Here is a 24,156-nt window from a genome sequence, read left to right as displayed (position 1 = left end):
TCATACAAGTGCCCATGAATATGGTGAGGAAAGTTATTGGGGGACTTGGAAAAGTAATACAGGAAATCGTGAATAAGTCCGGTGTGGTGAGAGTGAGGATTCCAGCTGATGATGAAGCCCAGGTAGCTGCTGAAGATGGGATGGCTCCATTCGTCATTGGAATGCCTTAGAAATATCCGAATGCTTCTTGAATATCGGGTGGCATACCTAAGAGGTAGAGAAGCATAGACTTGACAGACTGCAGATTAATAAACAGCTTCAGGAAGTGAAAAGCAGATGGCGACCACATTCAACCCGAGGTATAGAGAGACGAAGGGGTCCTCTAAAGACTGAAAGTACTAAATCTGAAGCTAAGAGGGGAAGTAGAGATAAATGGAATGACTGGTCTCTGGTTGATAAAGACAATAGGAGAAATTGCCAACAGAGAGACAACCGAAGGTGGCCTATTGGAAGAGGACACGGAAGGGTTAGAAGTAAGGACTCCTCTGTTAACTCAGTGCTGAGTAACCTAGGCAGGAGACCAAGGATGGGGGTTGTCTGAAAAAGGGGCAACTCTATCAGAGGAGGTTACAGAGTCAGATGATATATAGTTTCAAAAGGATTCAGTGACAGGGCCTGATTCTGACAGCCGGGTTTGACATTCAAAGCCGACCGAGTAGGGTCTCTGGTCGGGTAATGGAAGGTGCCAAGTCCCACGGCTTTAGGCAGAGGTAGATGTATGTAAGAAAGCTAATGGCCACGTAAACAATGGGAGGTATGTGTCACAAGAAATGGGTCCTCTCTGTGATGTAACCCAGAGTATTTTCTTTAGTGTACATAAGCACTAAGTTGTTGTTTGGTGCACCTGGGTCTGGGTTGTGGGTAGCTATGAGAAATGTGCGGGTCTGACTACCCACATACCTTACCTCTGGCTGTGGTTACAGCTTATGTAATGGAGGCTGTTTGACACATGGTCTTGGTGTTGGAAGAACGACTCCTGTATGTGTGGCTCCAGACCGAGCAGGAGTGCTGGACATTACCCACAGGCCTGGTGGAGCAGAGCCCTGCTAAGGACATTTATACTTTGTTTTTGCCTGCTCTAAAGGCTGTTTACCTTTCGTTGGTGCTTCTGGGTTTCTGAAGCAAATACACCCACATGAACTTTTAAAGGAACGTGCCTCCTGTTTTTCCTCCCGTCGCACCTGAGTACAAATCCCTACAGTATATATCTATTCTATTCTGTCGGGTCACACTGTGATTTTACTGTACGCGGCTGATGAAATGTCAGGTTTTCCGAGATGGTTGTGTAAAAATTGGATGGCACACGCATGCTCTGAATGACGTGTGATTTTTTTCTCCCACCCATTGACTTGCATTGGTGAGTCTTGTCCAACATACGAGGACAATCGTAGCATGCTGCAAATTTTTTCTCAGTCCCTGTTCAGCCCTGAAAAAAAAAAATCACAGATTAATTATAGAACAATATTAGGCAGAGTGCAGTCTGATTTTTATTGGATTGCACTTGTCCGTTTTTCTCTCAGATGAGTATAAACCCTAATAACCCCACGCATATCACTGCTGCCATGTGTTGCGCTGTGTGCCAAGTTCTGCCAGATGCTGTTTGGTTACAAACTATGTAGGTTCATTCTGTGAACATTCCTTCATAAAATGATGATAATGTGGGACCCTTTAACCCTGGGATTACCGTCAGGTCTGGGGTGAGTATATTGGGTTAATTTAAATGATTAAAGAATGTGTCTGTTTTATTTCAACTAAAGTGTTTTACACTTGGTGTGTGTTTATCTAACTCTTTATTTACAAGTTTAGTAATGAGGGTGTCATTACTGACATCTCTTCATTACTAAACCTAGGGTTTTGTGTCAGTGAGAGTTGTGGACTCCAACCCCTAATCCCATTACCCCATAGGGACTGCACTATGACAACAGGAAGAGCCTGCAAAACCATCCTCAGGAGGAAGAAGCAGAGTTACATCTCTACCAAGCTTAACCAACTCCAAGACGCCCTCCAAGACAACTCCTTCTGGGAACTATGGAACCACATGGGCACCAAAGACAAGAAAAACAACAACCATATCCAAAATGGCAACCTCTGGCTCCAATACTTCAGAGACCTCTATAAGGACATTCCAAAGGAAGGACTAAGCCAAGAACAGGAAAACATAATGGCAAAACTAAAAGCAATGGAGGAAAAAATCAAAAACTTCCAAAACCCGGTGGATACACCTATAACACTACAGGAAGTAACCGAGAGACTCTCTTCCATAAGATGTAGAAAAGCCGGTGGCCTGGATGGAATCCTACCAGAAATGCTGAAGTACAGCCCACCAGAAACACAGGCTGCAATGGTTAAACTCTTCAATATTGTGCTGAGTGCCGGCTACTTCCCTCGTACCTGGAACCAAGGCCTCATCACACCCATCCATAAGAGTGGGGACAGGTATGACCCAGCCAACTACAGAGGCATATGCGTCAGCAGCAACCTGGGAAAACTGTTCAACAGTATCCTGAACAAGAGGATCCTCACCTTCCTCACCGAGCACAACGTCCTCAGCAAGAGCCAAGCAGGGTTCATGCCGAACCACCGCACCACTGACCACATCTATACTCTGCACAGCCTCATTCAGAAACACGTCTACAATACAAAGAATGGGAAGATATACGCCTGCATTGTGGACTTTAAAAAGGCCTTTGATTCAGTGTGGCACCCGGGCTTATTCCTGAAACTGCTGGAGAGTGGAATAGGAGGAAAGACCTACGATGTCATCAAAAGCTCCTACACCGAGAACCGCTGCAGCGTGAGTGTGAACGTCAAAAGAACGGCCTATTTCCAGCAGAGCCGCGGAGTCAGACAAGGCTGCAGCCTAAGTCCAACGCTCTTCAACATCTACATCAACGAGCTGGCTACCGCCCTGGAATCCTCCTCAGCACCAGGTCTCACCCTTCACGACGCTCAGGTGAAATTCCTGCTGTATGCAGATGACCTGCTGCTGCTGTCACCAACCGAGAAAGGCCTCCAGGACAACCTGAAAATCCTAGAGAAATTCAGCTCCACCTGGGCTCTACCGGTCAACCTAAAGAAAACCAACACCATGGTGTTCCAGAGGAGAAAGAGAAGATCAGACCAACACCCATCATTTATCCTCAACAACTGCGACCTCACAGGAACAGACAAATATACCTACCTGGGCCTAGAGATTCACCGGTCAGGGAGCTTCAAACAAGCCATAGAGACCCTGAAAGACAAGGCCTGCAAAACCTTCTATGCCATCCGAAGGACACTCTACCATCTGAAGCCACCAGTGAGGGTCTGGCTAAAAATCTTCGACTCCATCATCGCCCCGATCCTCCTGTATGGCAGCGAAGTCTGGGGTCCTCACACCTACCCAGACTGGTCAAAGTGGGATTCCAGTCCAACAGAAATATTCCACCTGGAATTCTGCAAGCACCTTCTCCAGGTCCATCGGAGCACCTCCAACAGTGCTTGTCGGGCCGAGCTGGGCAGATTCCCTCTACACCTAACAGTTCTAAAGAGGGCGCTGTCATTCCGGGCTCACCTGCATAGGAGCAATCCAAGCTCCCATCACCATAAAGCCCTGATACATGTAGGTGAAACAGAAAAACCAGAACCCTCGGAACAGCCCAGCCAAACCCAACCGGACCAGAACACCAATCACAACAACCTGACAAAAGCCGGAATTAGGAAGATGGCAGACGAAGGCCAGGAGAGGTATGTCAGTGACTGGAAGAATGATATTATCAGCTCACAGAAACTGACCATGTACCGGAGCCTACAGAGAGACTACAGACTGGCGCCATATCTGGAGAAACCTCCGGACCCCAGAGACCGCCAGATCCTGAGCAGATATAGACTCAGCGCCCACAGTCTGGCCATCGAATGTGGCCGACACAGGCAGGGTTACAAGCCCAGGGAGGAAAGACTGTGCCAATACTGTGACCAGGAGGCCATAGAGGACGAAACCCACTTCCTGCTACACTGCTCCAAATACTCAGCAGTGAGGGACACTCACTTCAGGAGACTCTCACATCTCTTCCCAGACTTCATCACCATGAAGGTAGGAAGAGAAAACATATATCCTGCTGGGAGAAGAAGAGAGAGCAGTGGAGATAGCGGCGCGGTATGTGAGCGAATGCCATAGACTGCGAGAAAGAGAACTATGATGCCATGGACTACAGCCCCCACAATGGATCTGCCCCCATCCACCTCCCCTATGCCATGGACTATAGCCCCCACCCTGGATCTGCCCCCATCCACCTCCCCTATGCCATGGACTATAGCCCCCATCCTGGATCTGCCCCCATCCACCTCCCCTATGCCATGGACTATAACCCCCACAATGGATCTGCCCCATCCACCTCCCCTATGCCATGGACTATAGCCCCCATCCTGGATCTGCCCCCATCCACCTCCCCTATGCCATGGACTATAGCCCCCACAATGGATCTGCCCCCATCCACCTTCCCTACAGCTCCTACCCAACATCCCCACAGTCCCTATTGCCTTTATACACTTGCTTTGGCAAAACTGATGTGTATTTGGTCCTGCCAATAAAGCTTCTTTGAACCTTTGAACCTTTGAGCCTGGGCTGGTATTTTTAGCCTGGGAAATAAGCATGAAAAAGAAGGAATTGAATAAAGAAATCACATCACAAAACTTTTTTTTACTTTATTGAAATATCTTTATTTAGCTCCAGAAAGCATTCATTGCTGTACAAAAAACACATAAAAATTCTTAGAGATGTGGAAAACATTGCAGAAAGTTCTACAATCAAATACTCAATGTGTGCATATAGCCATACAATTGCTCAGGTGTACTTTTGAGAGACAATAAATTGTGCAAATAAAATTGTATATGGCAGGAAGTGGAACTGCAGAAAACCATCTCTGGCACCATGTTCTGCCACACTGCACCTATGGTGTCACTTTAGACTATAATAGAAGATTTCTATCCAAAGTCCACCAGAGTTTTAGGGCCCAAACAGTGGCCGATTTTGCGCTTATTTATAAATTACAGGTGGCACAGTATAATAAGTGTATATCAGTGTAAGAAGAAAGCACATGAGATATTGTAAATATGAGATGAGCAGTTGATTTATGCTGCCCTAGTCCAGCATCCAGTCCGGTCCTCCACAGAATCAGGCTTTCCCTTCTTCGTTTGGACAAGGGACTGGATGCTGGACCAGGGCAGGACAAATTGACTTGTTCATCTTGTCATCTCTCTATATATAGATATATAGTGTATATATAGTGCCTTTTTTGCATGTAAAGAAAAATTTGGTTTGTGTCACTATCTCCTGAGAATCCATGCTTTTCTGTTTACTTAATTGAGCTGCATGAAGGTTTGAATTTTTTTCACAATGTGAGTTGTTGTTTTTTATACTATTTTGGAAGAACGATGTTTTGACTGGGGTTTTTTTTGCATTTCTTTTTGTGTGGGGGTGGTGTTTACGGGGACCTATAACTGGGTATTCTGGCTATTTTGTTGTTTGCCATTGAATCATTGGAGAGTGCCATTTAAAGGAAACTTGTCACCAGAAAAAAACACTATTAACCTGAAGATATGGGGATAATTTGCAGGTTAATAGCTTTATTTGCCTGCAAGGAGAAAATTTACTTTATTCCCTTCGGCAGAGCTCCGGTTTCAGTCAAGGTGGCCAGTGTCAGTAAGGGCCGGGGGATCGGTTACAGCAGCTTATACATGGAGCAGTGACTGAACCAGAATGCTGCCGGGGGTAAGATAGTTCATTTTCTCCCTGCAGCGTTCGGCTAAGTGCTGGTGCCGAGCAGGTTAATAAGGCTATTAACTTGAAGATTAAACCCAAATTTGCCGGTTAATTTTATTTCTTCTGGTGATGGTGTGGCATTCCAGGGGTTCGGGTACCATAGTAGTGCTGCCTTATTCTTGGGGAGGGTAGTACTATGCCTGGAGACAAGAGGAATCCCTTTGGCAGGTTATCCCACACACAACACATTCTGAATCCAGGCCAGGAGGGGAGCTCAAAACCCTGTTTTAGGGCATCTTCATTATAATCATCCTGGTCTGGAGGAGGAGCCAGTTCAGTCTGTAGCAGACAGTGAAGGGAGAGGAGTGTTTAGGAGCACAGGAGAGATTGAGGGCTTAAGGAAGGCTGTGAATGGGCCTTCTGAGAAGCCAGCGCGCAGAAATCGGGGACCGGGAGCCCGAGGCCGTGGGAGACTACAAGCCCCATAGCAGAACCGGAGGGCATAGAACTATATGCATACTGCCCGTACAACACCTGTGGTACAGCAGCATTCTGGAGCATGGAGTCACCGTGTAGAGACCCCATAAGGAATGGCTCAAGCTGCCTTCCATACAGGTACTGTCCCAGGACAGGAAAGAATGAGGACCTTGTGAGGACACTTCATATAGCAAGAGTATTAATAGTGAGCGCAAAGTGGAAGGCTCCCAACCTGATCTGCCAAGGGGATTTACACTTGTTTCCGGGCTGCCTGGACTCCTTCTGTACCTGTTGCCGGTACCCTGGACTGTGGCCTGCTACCACCAGTAGACCAGGTAAAGACTGCAACCCTTGCCCATACACCTAGGAGTCCTGGGGACCCAGCTTCACCTGTGGGAAGCGCTACCATCTTGCCACCATATCATCACACCAGAGGACCCCTTTAAGCGGCGTCGGTCCCCACTGACCGATCACCACAGGTGGCTTCACAACAAATTGACTTTATTCACAATTTCCCTTAAAAGACCATCCCCATCAGTTTGAGTCCCAGAGCACAGACTGGGTCACAGCCACTGTGACATCCCCTTTAAGTGCGACCGGACCCGGTACCGAGTACCCCAAGCCCTAGTGGGCGACTCAGTAGGTTCCCTTTAGGTGGTTAAACTAACGCAATCAGAGCTAGCTCCAGTTGCTTTTGTTAGAGGCAGGTGATTGGTGGGGGTATAACAAATCCGGCAGCAACCATTTATAGTGAGGTCAGCTTCTGCGCTCAGTTCATTCAACTCTATGCCATATGAGGTATATCTATATTGTATTGTCATAAAGGGTTAAATGGAATGTCAGATAATGGCTTATTGTTTAAATCTGGTTTTATAATAAGTATAGTATAATAAAAATTACCATTTTTTTAAATTGTTCATATCTCAATCCACCTTACAAAGGAGAGAGAAAACACACTGCGTTATTGAGTGTAAGCTCATATGCCAACAAAGAATTGCTCGTCCAGCTTTTTTAGTTTACTTTTTTTGTTACTGTGGGACATCTAAAAAATATAAAGGGCCAGGAGATACATTTCGAATACTCCTTTAACAAGCATAATGCTTACAGAAGAATTCCAATTCCATTCTCTTTATCATACATTTTTATGGATATGCTGCTTTCATTTATTCATACCGTACAGGGAATCATAATTTAGTGTAGACAAGATTACCTTTCATGCACATAATAATTGCTTTGACATAAATTACACACAGAGATGTCACTTCATATACTTCAAGTTATCTTATCAACAATCCCATGGTTCATAAGGTGACGTAGGTGTGACTTTCAGATAGGTGTGCAGTTGCAAAACGCTCTCTGACCCCAGCTGCTGTTGGACTTATCGGAGTTGCACTGTAATAATGCAAAAGCTTTGTTTTACTAAATCACTTAACTTAAAGGGGTTGTCCAGTCCAAATCGATAAGTCTGCAGTCACTCTGTGTGACTGCAGACTTATGAATCCCCTGGGACCAGAGGGATATGTGTGTGTGTTACACATACTCCAGGCCAGGACTCGTTCAGTTGGCATAGCCTCACTAGTATATACATATCCTCGGTCCCAGGTGAGAAACTGGTGAATCCCTACACAGTGGCATTAAAGGGAACCTGTCGCCCCCAAAATCGAAGATGAGCTAAGCCCATCGGCATCAGGGGCTTATCTACAGCTTTCTGTAATGCTGTAGATAAGCCCCCGATGTATCCTGAAAGATGAGAAAAACAGGTTAGATTATACTCACCCAGGGGCGGTCCCGCTGCAGTCCGGTCCGATGGGCGTTGTGGTCCGGTCCGGGGCCTCCTTTCTTCATACGATGACGTCCTCTTCTGATCTACATGCTGTGGCTCCGGCACAGGCGTACTTTGTCTGCCCTGTTGAGGGCAGAGCAAAGTACTGCAGTGCACAGGCGCCGGGAAAGGTCAGAGAGGCCCGGCGCCTGTGAACTGCAGTACTTTGCTCTGTCCTCAACAGGGTAGACAAAGTACGCCTGCGCCAGAGCTGCGGTGTGAAGACAAGAAGAGGACGTCATCCTATGAAGATAGGAGGCCCCGGACCGCGGCGCCCATCGGACCGGACCGCAGTGGAAACGCCCCTGTGTGAGTATAATCTAACCTGTTTTTCTCATCTTTCAGTATACATCGGGGGCTTATCTACAGCATTACAGAATGCTGTAGATAAGCCCCTGATACCGGTGGGCTTAGCTCATCTTCGATTTTGGGGGTGACAGGTTCCCTTTAATAAGAGTTCACCTAAAAGCTTCAAGCTTCATCAATGGGTGGTCCCTGGATAAAGCTTGATGCAAAAAGTGCATCATGTACTCTTGAGTATCTGCCTTCAAGTCTTGTTATCAATGACTATGATGCTTTATTATTTTGCTTTAAGAATTTCGGAGTGTGGTGTCATTGCCCACGTAATTATATTACTTTATAGGTGCAACTTTGTAGGTCTACCAAAAAAATTTTAACAATAGTCAATAATAAAATATATTTGTACGGTATTTACTTGTTGAGCTTTGCACATTTGCACATTTTTTGTTTAGTTACTGTTCATTCTATTGTGCATACTGGCTTTAGACGTTAATCTCCGAATACTAATGTAGGTGTGTTATTAACATTACATTACTAGACGAAGAATCTACTACCTGTACATAGATTGTTTTGTGCATAAAACTGCACCACACACTCATAATATGTTATCCAATTGTGTCCTATATTTACACTTTATAATTTTCTTACATTACCAATTAGGGACAGAAAAAATCCTAGTCTAGTAACTAGAGGAAACCTATGCACACCTGCAAACTACATGCAGCTGTTAAACCCAGAAGCCAAGTGCCACCAGCTATAGTGCTTACCACCACGCTGCTCCCAGTGTGCATGCTACAAACTTTTTTTTGTATACTTCATCAAGTATGAGACAAGATGGAGTGCTATAAATTACACTTCAAGTTACCTCTTTAACAATCCAATTTCTGTTACAAGCTAATAAGCAGTAATTCTGTTATTTAAGTCATGAGACATTCATTTTTGTCGTTGAAAAATAAGTCTATACAACTAGTTGGCCCGTGTGAAATTGTCGCACATTGGATGTCGGGGGCGCAGGCAATTTCAGGAAGATCAAGCTGGTCAAATGTAAGTGTACTTAATGAGATGATGAACACAGAGAGGCATGTGTCTCACTGACATTATATACATATATATTTTTCGGAGGCCCATGACAGCACTACGAGAGAGGGGATCTGCCCTTCAGGAACAGGAAAGATACAGATACAAAAGGGCGGCACCTCTCCCATGCATCAGTTGTATTTCAGAGCCTGAGAGGACTACCGCGGTTAGTGGCACACAAATATAAATTATATACAGTTTATATACAAAAATATTCTATTGCATTGTAACTAGATACCACACGTGAGATCTATATATCTCAATATATACATTATAGGAAGTGCAACCCCCACGTGAAAAGGGAGGGAACTAAGGGTGCTGTCATGGGCCTCCGAAAAATGCCGCTACCAGTAAGTAGCTTAATGCTTTATTCGGACTCCCATAACAGCGCTACAAGAGATTTACAGAGATGTAAGCTAACTTAGGGAGGGACTATAGCTTGTAGCACCCTTAACCCGAAGGTGAGATCAGAGGAGAACTCCAAGTCCAACCGATAGTGCTTAAAAAAGGTGGAAGGGGACGACCACGTGGCTGCCTTACATATCAGGTTGATTGATACTCCAGATCTTTCCGCCCAGGATGTAGCCATGGCCCGGGTGGAATGCGCCCTCAGATTCTGCAGAGTCGTACCTCCACCTGCAGTATAAGCCAGAGAGATAGCCTCCCTAATCCACTTCTTCGCTAGTGTGTACTTCGATACTCTAAGCCCTTTTCTAGGACCTTGGAAGGACAAAAATAACGCATTATCTCTCTTCCAAGCATCAGTGACTGAGATATATTCTAACAGACATCTCCTAACATCCAATGTATGGAGTAGTTCTTCCTTAGAATGAGAAGGATTAGGGAGAAATGACAGTAAAACTATCTCCTGTGATCTGCCACTTTTGGCAAATAGGCCGGGTCTGGTTTGGGGACTACTCTATCCTCTAGAAACTCTGTATAAGGGGAAAGTCTGGAGAGCGCCTGTATGTCCCCTACCCTACGAGCAGATGTTATTGCTACTAAAAATGCTGTTTTAAGGGATAATAACTTAGCTGAGGCTGAATGTAAGTGCTCAAACGGTTCCTTAGTCAAGGCTGAAAGGACTAGGTTGAAATCTCAATGCACCGACCTATTCTTGTGTATAGGTCTAGCTCTACTAGATGCTTTAATAAACCTTGATACCCAATAATTATTAGCAATGTTACAAGAAAACAAGGCCCCTAGGGCTGAGACTTGTACTTTTAGCGTACTCGTAGATAGATTTAGCTCCAAACCCTTCTGCAGGAATTCTAAAAATCTGGTTTATTGGTATTCCTTCTTCAATATTAAAATCTGAAGAGGCCAGGAACTTCCTCTGATGCATGGGAGAGGTGCCGCCCTTTTGTATCTGTAGGTTTCCTGTTCCTGAAGGGCGGATCCCCTCTCTCGTAGTGCTGTCATGGGAGTCCGAATAAATTAATGTGTATACTGTATTTTGTGATCACATCGTGGATGTGTGGTTTGTTTGGCTATTTTCTTGCTGAAGGGGGCAAGGATACCTTTCAAATGGTGTATCATTTGAGGTTGTGGGTGCAGTATAAACGGAGATACAAAGTAAACACCGAAAAAGAGTGTTCTGAAATAATATAGAAGGATTTGTTCAAATACTCTTTATAATATACTATTCATTTTCAAAATTTAAAGGGAACCTTTCACCTGAGTCATGCTACCATGAATCAGAGCATGGCTGCATGATTGCAGTCACGATAATTTTCTCTGAAACCACCGAGCGTTAAGTATACTTTAAATATCTGGCAAGGAATCAGAGAAGAGACTAGGCTGTAGTACAAAGTTTCAACATACTGGAAATCCCAAATTACAGATAGCAGCAGTATAGTAAAGCTGTAGAGTGTCAGTCACTCATTGGGTTCAGAAGCATATTACCCTCATGACGTGGACTTCACTCTTTATTATAGACTTTATCTATCCCACTGTAAACAGAGTCAATAATTCTACAATAGTTTTTTGAGGGGCATTGCTTTCATTAAGAATACCCAATACAATTTTTCATGTCCTTTTTTTCTGCTCAAAATGTACAATAAAGGCTCCAATCAGCTTGGAGTCCAAAAGTTTGTGTCTTGTTTACTTCTTCTAAAACAGTACATATATTCAATTCTTTAGTAGAATTCTTCACAGCTTAGCTTCAAATTGCTTTCCATTTACTGGAACTCTTTGATCTGCTCTTCCCCTTCCCAAATGGCTGAACAGCCTGAGATGGTCTCCTGCATGAAGACTCCCTGAGTGATAGAAATGCCAATATGTGGCACGGTAAGCATGGCAAGGCTCCCCCTTCTCTAACAAGCCATCTTTTGTGTAGCTTTTAGTTCCTCTTCCTTTCTTATCTTTTTCTTTTCCACATTGTAGGGTCTGAAGGCAGCTTAAGAGCAGTGGATGAGAAGTGATTTCTGGTGTGCACAATCTCTTTGTTGTATGCGGCAGCATCCCTAAGGAAGATGAAGGAATATTATAAGTTATCGGCAAATACAATACATCTACAAATATATATAAAGTCATGCTACAGAGTTGTTCCTATTTACATTATAGCATTTGTCATTACAATTTAGTAGCATAATTTTCAATAATTGTGATGTATTTTATTTCCTCCACTAATTTACCATAGTAATGGAGATAACCTTTAAAGAAAGTATTGCATAAAATGTATTTGTTCGCCAAGCAGTGGTTGTATATACTTAGCCTACTGGCTCAGTACAAAAGTTGCTTAGCTATCCTCAGCATTACTGAAGTCCTTGAAATCTACTGCAAAGGAATTCAATTTCACATTTGTTTATACCTCTTATCTATGTAATTTTTATAGAGCAATTTGTGTCCTTCCAGTGCCTATAAACTGGGGAGGAACAGCAGGTAAAAGTTAAGATTTAGGTGAGGCCACATGAGTAAACAGAAGCATGCAGCCTCTTATGTAACTTGCCTTTCCAGCCTTTTTCAGTGATATTAACCATTTTAGATAGACTTAACAAGATTATACATAGTTCTAAGCTGAATGTAAAGAGGAAAAACAAAACTGGGTTTAAAGAAGCTTAAACAAGAGTATTAATTTGTACTTAAATGGGTTTTCTGGAGGTTTAATGGCAAAAAAAAAAATTCAATATCACATTTTCATTTACCCTTTCAGTATATTCATTACTGCACCGATTCAGGCACAGGTCCTATGGGCTCAGTTCTGCTTTTACATGGGCCAGCTATATTACTGTTTTACAATACCGCATGCTAAAATAATAGACCATGCATGCACGATCAGCCAAATAGCTCGAGAAGGTGCATGTATGTGATGCATGCATGTACAACGTAACTTATCACTACATCCTTGGAGCAATATGTACTGGGCGGTGTTGATGGAGCTCGGAGATGTCCTAGGTGGAGATAGTAGCTAGGGAAAGAGAAAACAAACATTGCAAAGCAGGAAAATACTGGCAAGTAGCGAAGCAATGAGTACTGAAAAACACCAGTAGACCAAGGGGTCAAAAAAAGTCTACAACAGGCAGAAAAGTAGTAGAGGATTCTGGTGGATCTCCAGGATGAACACATGTAGATTTATAAAATGTACATGCTTGTCACCAAAAGTTACTTTTAGGTGCAAAGTTGAGTCATATTTTAAAAATCAGTTCACAAATAAAAAAAAAAAAATCAACAGAATTAGAAATTCCACTATTCCACTGAAGTCCTACACGATTTCAATTTGAAAAAAAGAGTTTATGCAAAGGAAACTGATAACAAGATTAGGAATAGCTATTTAGAAATGCTGTAATGCCCTTCTGTTTGATATCCATACAACAAAGTTGTTTGGTTTTTGGAAATACGTAGTATATTAATCTGAAAAAGAGTGGTATTCACCTGCGCTGTCTACAAAAACGAACAATAAAATGAAAAATAGATGAATAAATGAACCCTGATGAAGAGGGCCTGAGCCCTTGAAATGCATTGGTTTGCTGACTAGCTATACTAGCACACCTGTCCTCTTTAGCCCCGTAGCGTGGTGACGTCACCAGCAGCTCTGCCCACCCTCTCCGACCGCTACCTCAGCACTGCATCCGGCCGGGGCACGCAAGGTTTCGCGGTCGCACGGCTTCTGCCGCCACTCTCTCCTTAACCCACCGCTCTGTCATAGTGGTACAACTAGCGGTGGCTCAGACTTTCCGGAACCGCTTCCCTCCGCACTCAGCACCACAGTGAGTATAGCATATTTTATGTGCACATAGCAATTGTGGCATATTAGTGCTCCAACATACTAGGGGAGCATTTCTCCTCATCTCAACATATGGGCAATCAATTCTAATCACAGTAATCCTTGTCAGCCAGCATCTGATGGTCATCTTACTACCTTAACCTAACGGAATCCTGCGCTACTCCCACCAGCAGTAAGTTTATTGTGTACTGGGAAAACTAGACCACATTTATTTAAAACCACCATTACCTATAAAGGTTGTACATTTATCTAAGCAGGGGCATCTACTATAAACCTCTGAAGATTAAGCAACCGTGGTCATCACAATACCCGCATCAATTGCAGATACACAGGGATCACGTCTCTTCATTGTACATTTCCATTTAATATCTGAGTGAGTATATATTATAAATCTATTTAGTCTCACTATATTCACCAATACAAACATTTACCCCTTTTTTTTTTTTTTTTTCTCTCCTCATTCCCCTAAGATTCTGGTAGTACTTTAAGGACCCATTGCAACATCCACTGCATAACCAATGATTACTCATTAAGTAAGTGCTCTCTTATTCATTTATTCATCTATTTTTCATTTTATTGTTCGTTTTTGTAGACAGCGCAGGTGAATACCACTCTTTTTCATTTTATATACTTTACAGGTCTACACAGAACCTGTCACAATCACCAGCAGCACGCTACATTCAGCAATTTTGTTTCCCCACTAGGGACTATCAGGAGCGCCAGTGCTTTTTACTTTCTTTTTTAGTATATTAATCTATTCATATAGCGGTAAAGTCCTTTGCAGCTTGTGACATCTGTAGGGACTTAGCCTTTGTTCACATCTGCGTTGGAGACTTTGTTCAAACAAAATAGCACAATATGCTGTGCTCTTTTGTAAGGTAAAATACTGGGCATCATATGGTATTTCTGCTCCTATAATAGAATAGAAATATGGAAATAAGAATGCCGATGTGAACAGTCTCTTGCCATGCCTAATAATTCTATAAAGTAACAAAAAGTGATGAGCGAACGTGCTCGCCACTACTTGTTACTCGCCCAAGAATCGCTACGCTCGGCGTACTCGGCGAGCAGCCAGCATTTCCGGGATTATTTGGCAGTAACTGCAGTCTCCACCCAGCATTTTTGGCGGACTTCAGAGACCCTATCACGGTGCAGGGATTGTCTGCAAGGCCATGAAATGCCACAGCCATATTTGTTGTGATTGGCTTGGCTGTACAGCATCATCCCGAGTATAAGAGACCTGGCGCCACCCTGCTCGCGACATTCAGCTCCAAATTCAGCGAGAGTAGGGAGAGCTGGTGCCGAGATAGGGTCAGAATCATGGTTTTAGAGTTAGTGTAGGTCTGCAACTCTTACATCCACAAATCCAGGGAAACCAACAGTCCTATTTAGGGCTAAATCGTGGGTCCAGATATTGCAGCGCTAGGTAGGCAGGGCACAGCATATTCACATCAGTGCAAGGGCTGCAGGCACTGTATGTGTGTACATAGCTCCCACTGCATCCCTCCCAAAGCTCCATAACTGCCTGCTGCTGCAGCTTATTTGTTGTCTATATACCTATTTTTTTCCCAAAATTCCCCTCCCCCAAAAAACATATACAATGACTGAGGCATGTTGAAAAGTGATAGTTTGTCAGGCATACGTAGGATAGTTGTGTGTGCTACCCTTGTGCCCCTTTTTTTCTGCTATGTAGCTGAGCCGATCCAGTTGTGCCAGCTTCTAGCCTCACATGGAGGCTATTGAAGCATGGCAAAAGTAAAAAAAAAAATTTTATGAAAAAAATTAAAAAAATATAAAAGTTTAAATCACCCCCTTTCGCCCTATTCAAAATAAAACAATACAAAAATTAAACCTACACATATTTGGTATCGCCGCGTTCAGAATCGCCCAATCTATCAATAAAAAAAGTATTAACCTGATCGCTAAACAGCGTAGCGAGAAAAAAATTTGAAACGCCAGAATTACGTTTTTTTGGTCTCCGCAACATTGCATTAAAATGCAATAACGGGCGATCAAAAGAACGTATCTGCACGAAAATGGTATCATTAAAAACATCAGCTCGGCACCCAAAAAATAAGCCCTCAACCAATGCCAGATCGCGAAAAATGGAGACACTACGGGTATCGGAAAATTGCGCCATTTTTTTTAACAAAGTTTGGAATTTTCTTTTACCACTTAGATAAAACGATTGGTGTCTATGAACTCGTAATGACCTGGAGAATCATAATGGCAGGTCAGTTTTAGTATTTAGCGAATCTAGCAAAAAAAAAAAAAAGTGTGGGATTGCACTTTTTTTGCAATTTCACCGCACTTGGAATTTTTTTTCCATTTTCTAGTGCAAGACATGCTAAAACCAACGATGTTGGTGCAACTTGTTCTGCAAAAAACAAGCCCTCACATGGCCATATTGACGGAAAAATAAAAAAGTTATGGCTCTGGGAAGGAGGGGAGTGAAAAACAAGAACGCAAAAATGGAAAAGGGCAAGGTCTTGAAGGGGTTAAAGGCCACAGATTTGCCAGTGTGGTAGTTCTGTTACCACCGTCATATATCTTTGCTCCAAGTTTTGGTATTGGAGGCCGGTGTACTTATTTTTTGGCTGTGTGATACTCAAATTCTATACAGCACTATTTAACATAAATTAACTTTAAAAACAAAAGCCCCCAAAAATTGAATACCGTCTGTTAGGTACGGCTGAGGCCTGCCTGGTGTTTGGGTTTGAAAAATCATAGATTTGCAGTCATACTGATCACTAGGGTTGAGCAAAACGGATTGGACAAATTCAAAAATCGCCGACTTTCGGCAAAGTCGGGTTTCATGAAACCCAACCCTGGTGTAGGATCGGCCATGAGGTCGGCGATCTTCGCACCAAAGTCGCGTTTCATATGACGCGTTCAGCGCCATTTTTCAGCCAATGAAGGAGGACTCAGAGTGTGTACAGCGTGATGACATAGGTCTCGGTCCACACCATCTTAGAGAAGGGCATGACAGTGATTTGCTTGCTTTCTGTGGCGTCACAGGGGCTATAATGGGGTGTGCACGCCAACCGCCATCTTACTACTGCCGATCGTAGCATAGGGAGAGGTTGCTGCAGCTTCATCAGAAGAAGGGATATAGTTAGGGAGGGAAGATTAAGCCCCGAAACTGCTTGTGCTGTAGCGATTTCCACTGTCCAACACCACCATTTCTTTGCAGGGACCGTGGAGTTTATATTTTTGTGCATCAGCTCTGTAGCTTATTAGGCTGCCTTACAAGGCTCCCTGATAGCTGCATTGCTGTTTGGACGCCGCTGTGCAAATCAACTGCGTTTTTAAAAGCAAAAATCCTGTTGCTCCTTTCTGCACAGTTATCTTGTTTATTTGTCCACACTTTTGTGTGCAGCAGTCCTTTTTATTGCTGTCATACTTGACCTGAGATCATTGTAGAGAGATTGAAATTGTACTACAGTCCTTATATTTTTTAATATATCTTCCAGCCACTTTCTGCCACTTACATTGTGTTGTTTTATGCACAGGGCCTGAAGTTTGGTTTAGTCTCCCCCCCCAAAAAAAAAGTGAGATTCAAATTATCACAAAGTGGATATATTTCAGTCCTGTTAGTTTGTGGTATATCAACTAGCCACTTTCTGCCACTTACATTTTGTTGTTATATACACTGGACTTAAGTTGTGGTTCAGTCTCCCCAAAAAAAAGGGGAGATTCAAATTCTCATAAAGTGGATATACTTCTGTCCTGTTAGTTTGTCGTATATCAGCCAGCCACTTTCAGCCACTTACATTGTGTTGTTTTTTGCACAGGGCCTGAGGTTTGGTTTAGTCTTCCCCCCAAAAAAGTGAGATTCAAATTATCACAAAGTGGATATACTGCAGTCCTGTTAGTTTGTGGTATATCAGCCAGCCACTTTCTGCCACTTACATTGTGTTGTTTTTTGCACAGGGCCTGATTTTTTGTTCAGTCTCCCCCCAAAAAAGGGAGATTTAAAATCTCAACACGTTTATGTACACCTTCTACCTTGTTTTACAGGACCATATAGCGGTTCTTATTTTGGTTAGATTTTCCAAAAAATGAGGAAGTCAGGTAGAAGAGGCCGTGGGCGGTGGTTGCGAGCTGGTACTGATGGTGGTGGTGGTGCATCTGGTGGTAGTGGCAAAAGCACAATAGCACCTAAGGCTGGAGGTGTTGAGCCAGCGTCATCGTCTGGCTACACAAGGCCTCGAAGGCTCCCTTATCTGGGAGTAGGAAAATGGCTTTTAAAGCCAGAGTAGCAGGAAAAAGTTTTGGCTTTCCTTGCTGACTCGGCCTCAAGCTCTTTCGCCTCCTCTTCAGAAAGATCCAAATATAAAAGCAGCGAGTCGTCAGTGGATGCTCCCGGTCAGGAACAAGACGTTTCCTTGTGTCCTTCACCCAAACCAAAAGTGAAGGATGCGTCAGGCGACACTACAGGTTACTCCATGGAGCTCTTTACACATACCATGCCTGGGTTAGAATGGGAAATTGTTAACTGCCCATTACAAGATGAATCGGACATGGAGTGCACTGATGCACAGCTACAGCTAGATTATAATGCTGTTCCATTGACTCAGATCACTACATTACCCTCGCAGTGTACTGAGCCAGAATCTGACCCTGATGAGACTATAGTGCCCCATCCCGAACGCTGTGGCACCTTACACGGTGACACAGAGGAAGGTGCACATGACATTGAAGAGGAGGTGATAGATGACCCAGTTGTTGACCCAGATTGGCAGCCATTGGGGGAACAGGGTGCCGCTGGCAGTAGCTCTGAAGCGGAGGAGGATGATCCGCAGCAGCCATCTACATCGCAACAGCTGTCATCTGGCAGGCCCGTATCTGGCCAAAAACGTTTGTCAAAAACAAAAACAGTTTTAGGACAGCGTGGCCATCCGGTGAAAGTAGCACAGCGTGCAATGCCTGAAAAGGTAATCCATAGTAGGAAGAGTGCAGTGTGGCAATTTTTTAACCAAGATCCGAATGATCAGTCAAAAGTTATCTGTAAGAAATGCTCAAAGACCTTTAGCAGAGGGACGAATCTTCAAAATTTAAATACAACGTGCATGCTAAGACATTTAACCAGCATGCACTTACAAGCCTGGACTAACTACCAAACGTCCAGTACCGTTGCTGCACCTGCTCAGAATGAAGGTAGTCAGCAACGCTTCATTGCTTCCCTCACTGTAAGCCCACCGGTTAGGACACCACCTGCAGCAAATGTGGAGGTATCGTCGCAAGGCCAAAACAGTTAGGGAATCACAAGGTTATTGGTAGGAAACACTGTATGTAGGCCAACATCGAGAATACCATCAACAACCCGCTCTCAATCCGCCATGTCCACCACCACCGCTAGTTCCACCATATGCACCTATCCAGTCCAGTTCACCCTACAAGAGACTCTTGTTAGGAAAAGAAAGTACTCATCCTCTCATCCGCGTACACAGGGTTTGAATGCCCACATTGCTAGACTAATCTCGTTAGAGATGATGCCCTACCAGTTGGTTGAAAGCGAAGCTTTCAAAGCCCTGATGGCCTATGCAGTACCACACTATGACCTACCCAGTCGACACTTCTTTGTGAGAAAAGCTATCCCAGCCCTCCACCAGCATGTCAAAGACTGCATTGTCCATGCACTGAGGCAATCAGTCAGTAGAAAGATGCACCTCACAACAGATGCATGGATCAGTAGGCATGGCCAGGGACGTTACGTGTCCATCACGGCACACTGGGTTAATGTGGTGGATGCAGGGTCCACAGGGGACAGCCATAGTGGGACAGTCCTGCCAAGCCCACGGTCTAGGAAACAGTTGGCTGTAGGCGTTCGCCACCCCTTCTCCTCCTCCTCCAGAAGCGAAAGCTCGTCCACAGAGAGCAGTCGCATGACCACTCCATCTGCAGCTGCCAGTGTTGCACACGAGGTGTCCCATTATCGAACAGCTAGTGGTAAGCGTCAGCAGGCTGTGTTAGAAATGAAGTTTTTGGGCGACAACAGACACACCGCAGAAGTACAGGCCAAGTACTTGCAGCAACAAACTCAGTCATGGCTGGGCAGTGTACATCTTGAGGCAGGCAAGTTAGTCAGTGATAACGGAAGGAGTTTTATAGCTGCCATAGCCCTTTCAGAACTGAAACACATACCTTGCCTGGCTCACACCTTGAACCTGGTGGTGCAGTGCTTCCTCAAAAATTATCCGGAGTTACCAGCCCTGCTTCTGAAGGTGCGAAGACTTTGCTCGCACATCCGCCGGTCGCCCGTACACTCCAGCTGTATGCTGAACCATAAGTGATTGCTGAATCTTCCCCAGCACCGCCTAATCGACGTTGCAACAAGGTGGAACTCCACACTGCACATGGTTCAGAGGCTGTGCTAACAGAGGCGTGCTGTAATTAATTTGTGGGAGGATACACATACACGGGCAGGCAGTAGGATGGCAGACATGGAGTTGTCTGGTGTGCAGTGGTCGAAGCTCCAAGACCTCTGTCAAGTCCTTCAGTGTTTTGAGGAATGCACACGGCTGATAAGTGCAGACGATGCCATCATAAGCATGAGCATCCCACTAATGTGTCTGCTGATGCAAAGTTTGACGCACATTAAGGAGCTGGCGTCTGCAGCCGAGGAGGAGGGAAGCCTTGATGACAGTCAGCCTTTGTCTGCTCATGGAACTCTCCTGGACGAGGTGGTGGACGAAGAGGAGGAGGAGGAGGATGGGGATGAATATTTATGGGAGGAGGATGCTTCACAGGGGGCAATAGAAACTGGTGGCGTTGCAAGGTCAGGTACAGGGTTTTTGCAGGACACAAGTGATGTTGATTTGCAAGAAAGTGCTCCTCAACCCAACACAAGCAGTGAATTAACACCTGGAACATTGGCCCACATGGCCTTGTGTATCCTAAAAAGGGACCCCCGCATTATCAAAATGATGACCAATGACGATTACTGGTTGGCCTGCCTCCTGGATCCACGATATAAAGGAAAATTACAAAATATGCCACATTAGAACCTTGAGCAAATATTGGCTACCAAACAAGCAACTCTTGTAGATTATTTCGTTCAGTCATTCCCAGCACACAGCGGCGGTGATGGTTCTCACACGAGCCATAGTGGGCAACATGGCAGAGGTGTTAGAGGTGCACAAATCAGAAGTGGCGTTGGACAGAGGGGTTTTATGACCAGGTTGTGGAGTTATTTCACAATGACCGCTGACACGACAGGTACTGCTGCATCGATTCAATGCGACAGGAGACAGCATTTGTCCAGTATGGTTACAAACTACTTTTCCTCCCTTATCGATGTTCTCCCTCACAGGTCATTCCCCTTTGATTACTGGGCATCTAAAATAGACACCTGGCCTGAATTGGCAGAATATGCATAACAGGAGCTCGCTTGCCCTGCTTCTAGTGTGCTATCAGAAAGAGTCTTCAGTGCTGCTGGTTCAATACTGACCGAAAAAAAGGAAACATCTGGCTACCCAGAATGTTGATGATCTAACCTTCATTAAAATGAACCAATCATGGATTTCAAATTATTTTGCCCCACCTTCTCCTGCTGACAGGTAGCTTGCCTGAAAAATGTCTTGCTTTGGCCTCCTCTTACTGACTTCTCCAATTCCTCCATTTGCAGCTGCTGAATGTCCACCATAGGCCATTTTTATACCTCCCTAAATGGACTGACTCCCCCACAGGGCCATGGTCACCACCTGGTGCAAGCACCCGTGCGAGTGCCGTTTGCCTGGAAAGGTGGGTGCGCCCACTCTTGGGCGACGGCACTGGCACAGGGTCCCTCATAGTGCAATGAAGTGTCTCTGACGGTGGTGGTGCACAACAAACGTCAGACACACCGTCGTAATATGAGGGGCCCTGTGCCAGTACCGCCGCCCACGAGAGAGTTTTACCCTCCAGCTCGAACAGTGCTCTACCACTTGCAATACTTACCTCTCCCTGCTCCACCACTGTGTAGTCTGTGCTGTTAAATCCTTCAATGGCACTGCCAATACAAATTTGTTGAAATGATAGATGATAGTTAAAATATACAGCGGCCCTGGCCTCCATTTAGACCAGTTAATACTTTGCGCCTACTACCACTGTCTGCTACTCAGGAGAGGAGCTCACCCCAGTACCTAGCTATGTCGCCTGTTTTGTCCTGTTACCAATTTTGAACTGCTTTTAGCCTACTTTTGTATTTGGGCCTACTAACCGTGTCTGCGCCACTCATTACAGTTGTCCTCCGCTGAACAAAGCTATGCCGCCTGTTTAGTCCTGTTACCAATTTTGAACTGCATTTAGCCTACTTTTTTATTGTGGGCCTACAAACTGTGTCTGCGCCACTCATTACAATTGTCCTCCACTAAACAAAGCTATGCCGCCTGTTTAGTCCTGTTACCAATTTTGAACTGCATTTAGCCTACTTTATTATTTGGGCCTATATCTGTGTTTCCTCCTCATCCTGCTCATTGCCCAGCCACTGCTAGATGAGTCTGCTGGTACATTGACCCAGACCACTACATTCCCCTTGCACTCTACACAGCCAGAATCTGACCCTGCTGAAAGTCAGGTTCCCCTTCCCGCATACTATACCACCTTACACAGGGACAAAGAGGAAGGTGCAGATGAAAGTGCAGGTTCCTTCATCAGGTGGGGGGGCATACTCGTTGGCGATTTCACTGGCACAGGGCCCCTCATAGTACGCAAAAGTGTCTCTGGCAGTGGGAGGCGCCACCTGCCGTCAAACACACCGCCGTACTATGAGGGGCCCTGTGCCAGTGCCAAGTGCCAACGAGTGGGCCCCCCCTGCTTGCTCAGGATCACAGCACTCGCAAAGTTGAAATACTTACCTCTCCCAGCTCCACCGCCGTGACGTATTCCGCGTTTCCTGGGCCCATGAAAATCTTGAGCCAGCCCTACCCCCCCACAACTTTAGCCAAATGACCCCCTGTTTTCAATGCCTAACTATTATTATAATGTAAATTAAGATTGACAAGCTTAAGAAATAAGAATTGATGCTTTTCGCATTAAAATGGACACTAGGTGTTTTCCTGTCCCCCACTCACTGCCGACTTTTATTCTCCATTGACTTGCATTGGGTTTCGTGTTTCGGTCGGCCCCCAACTTTTCGCAATAATCGGCCGATTTCACCCAACCCGACTTTTAACAAAGTCGGGTTTCGCGAAACCCGACTCGATCCTAAAAAAGTAAAAGTCGCTAAACTCTACTGATCACAGATTATTTCGCTATTAATAGAGACATTTCTGTTGAGAATTTGGAATAGTGCAGTAGTCCATTTAAAATGGTTAAGGTAAGGGGCAAGGAACGGGGAAGTGGACGTGATGCTGATGGTGCATCCAGAGGACGAGGTCCTGTGCAAGATGAAAGTGGGCAACAACAAAGACCCACATCTTCTCGCTCGACCTTCCTGTCCCAGTTTCTAGGGGACCACAGCACAACACTATTGAAGCCAGAGCAGTGTGAAACAGTTGTTGGTTGGATAGCGGATAATGCTTCCAGTCACTTAGCCACCACTACCACCTTGTCTTCTACACGGTCAAGACTGAGTAGCCGTGAGTGTGGCCAGGATATTCCTCACCCTGATCCTCCTTCCTCCCACCATGCCGAGTTCCCTGAGACAACTGATCCCACACTTGGACACTCTGAAGAGCTGTTCAGTTTTCTATTTCAAGATTCAGAAATCTCTGCCGGTCAACTTGAAGTGGGGAAGGATGAGGTCGCATGTAGAGCTGCCCAAAGCTTTGACCAGCCCCGGTCACACGAAGGTGATGGTGGGAAAGTGTCACAAGAGGTGGACAATGATGAGACACAATTGCCAGAAAGTCAGGAGGATGAGCAGGGTGCGGATGTGGAAGACAAGGTGTTGGATGACATAGAGACTGACCCAACCAGGCAGGAGGACATGCATAGCGAGGACTGCAGCACAAATGGGAAGGAGGCATATCCCCCCAACAGGCAGGAAGAAGCAGTGTGGTGGACACAAACAGAAGGCGTGCATCCATTCTCAGTAACACCAACATGAGGGAAGTTGCCATTGCAACTGCTAGATCTTCCGGAGTCTGCTTATTTTTTTAAGACTGTGCCGATAACCCCAAAAAAGCCATTTGCAGCACCTGCCATGTCGGCATCAGTAGGGGTAGCAAAACAACCAGCCTGACCACCACCAGCATGATCAGGCACATGTAAGCAAAGCACCCAACTTTGTGGGCTGAACCCCAGGCCAGGACCACTGCCTGCTGGTCACACAACTGCTTCTTCCACTGTTTTGCGTAGAAGACAATCCCCATTACACCGTGCATATGAAGATGCCTCTAGCCCTGCACCTGTTGTGGTCCACAGTCAAGTAGCACCATCAGCAAGCCCATCCATGTCCTTGTCCCAGCACAGCATTCAGTAGTCTATAACCCAGTCTTTGCAATGCAAGCGGAAATACCCAGCCAATGCCCCACAGGCCACAGTCCTCAATTCTAATGTTTCTCTTCTGCTTGCGCTAGAAATGCTGCC

The 24,156-nt window shown here is 45.0% G+C and overlaps 1 protein-coding gene across 1 annotated transcript in view; it reads right to left on the bottom strand.

The window, feature by feature from the left end:
• Positions 1-8,463: 8,463 nt before the first annotated feature.
• The window catches only part of LOC138669858 (endothelin-2-like), a 56,442-nt gene continuing 40,749 nt past the window's right edge, over positions 8,464-24,156 (bottom strand). Inside the window, exon 5 of the mRNA XM_069756680.1 lies at positions 8,464-11,881. Within this exon, the coding sequence (XP_069612781.1) occupies positions 11,776-11,881 (106 nt within the window). The 3' untranslated portion in view covers positions 8,464-11,775. The remainder of the gene's footprint in view (positions 11,882-24,156) is intronic.

The sequence above is a fragment of the Ranitomeya imitator genome, chromosome 3, assembly GCF_032444005.1.
Source record: "Ranitomeya imitator isolate aRanImi1 chromosome 3, aRanImi1.pri, whole genome shotgun sequence".
Classification (NCBI taxonomy): Eukaryota; Metazoa; Chordata; class Amphibia; order Anura; family Dendrobatidae; genus Ranitomeya; species Ranitomeya imitator.
The sequence above is the reverse complement of the archived record's forward strand: the minus strand, read 5'-3'. Positions and strand labels throughout refer to the sequence as shown.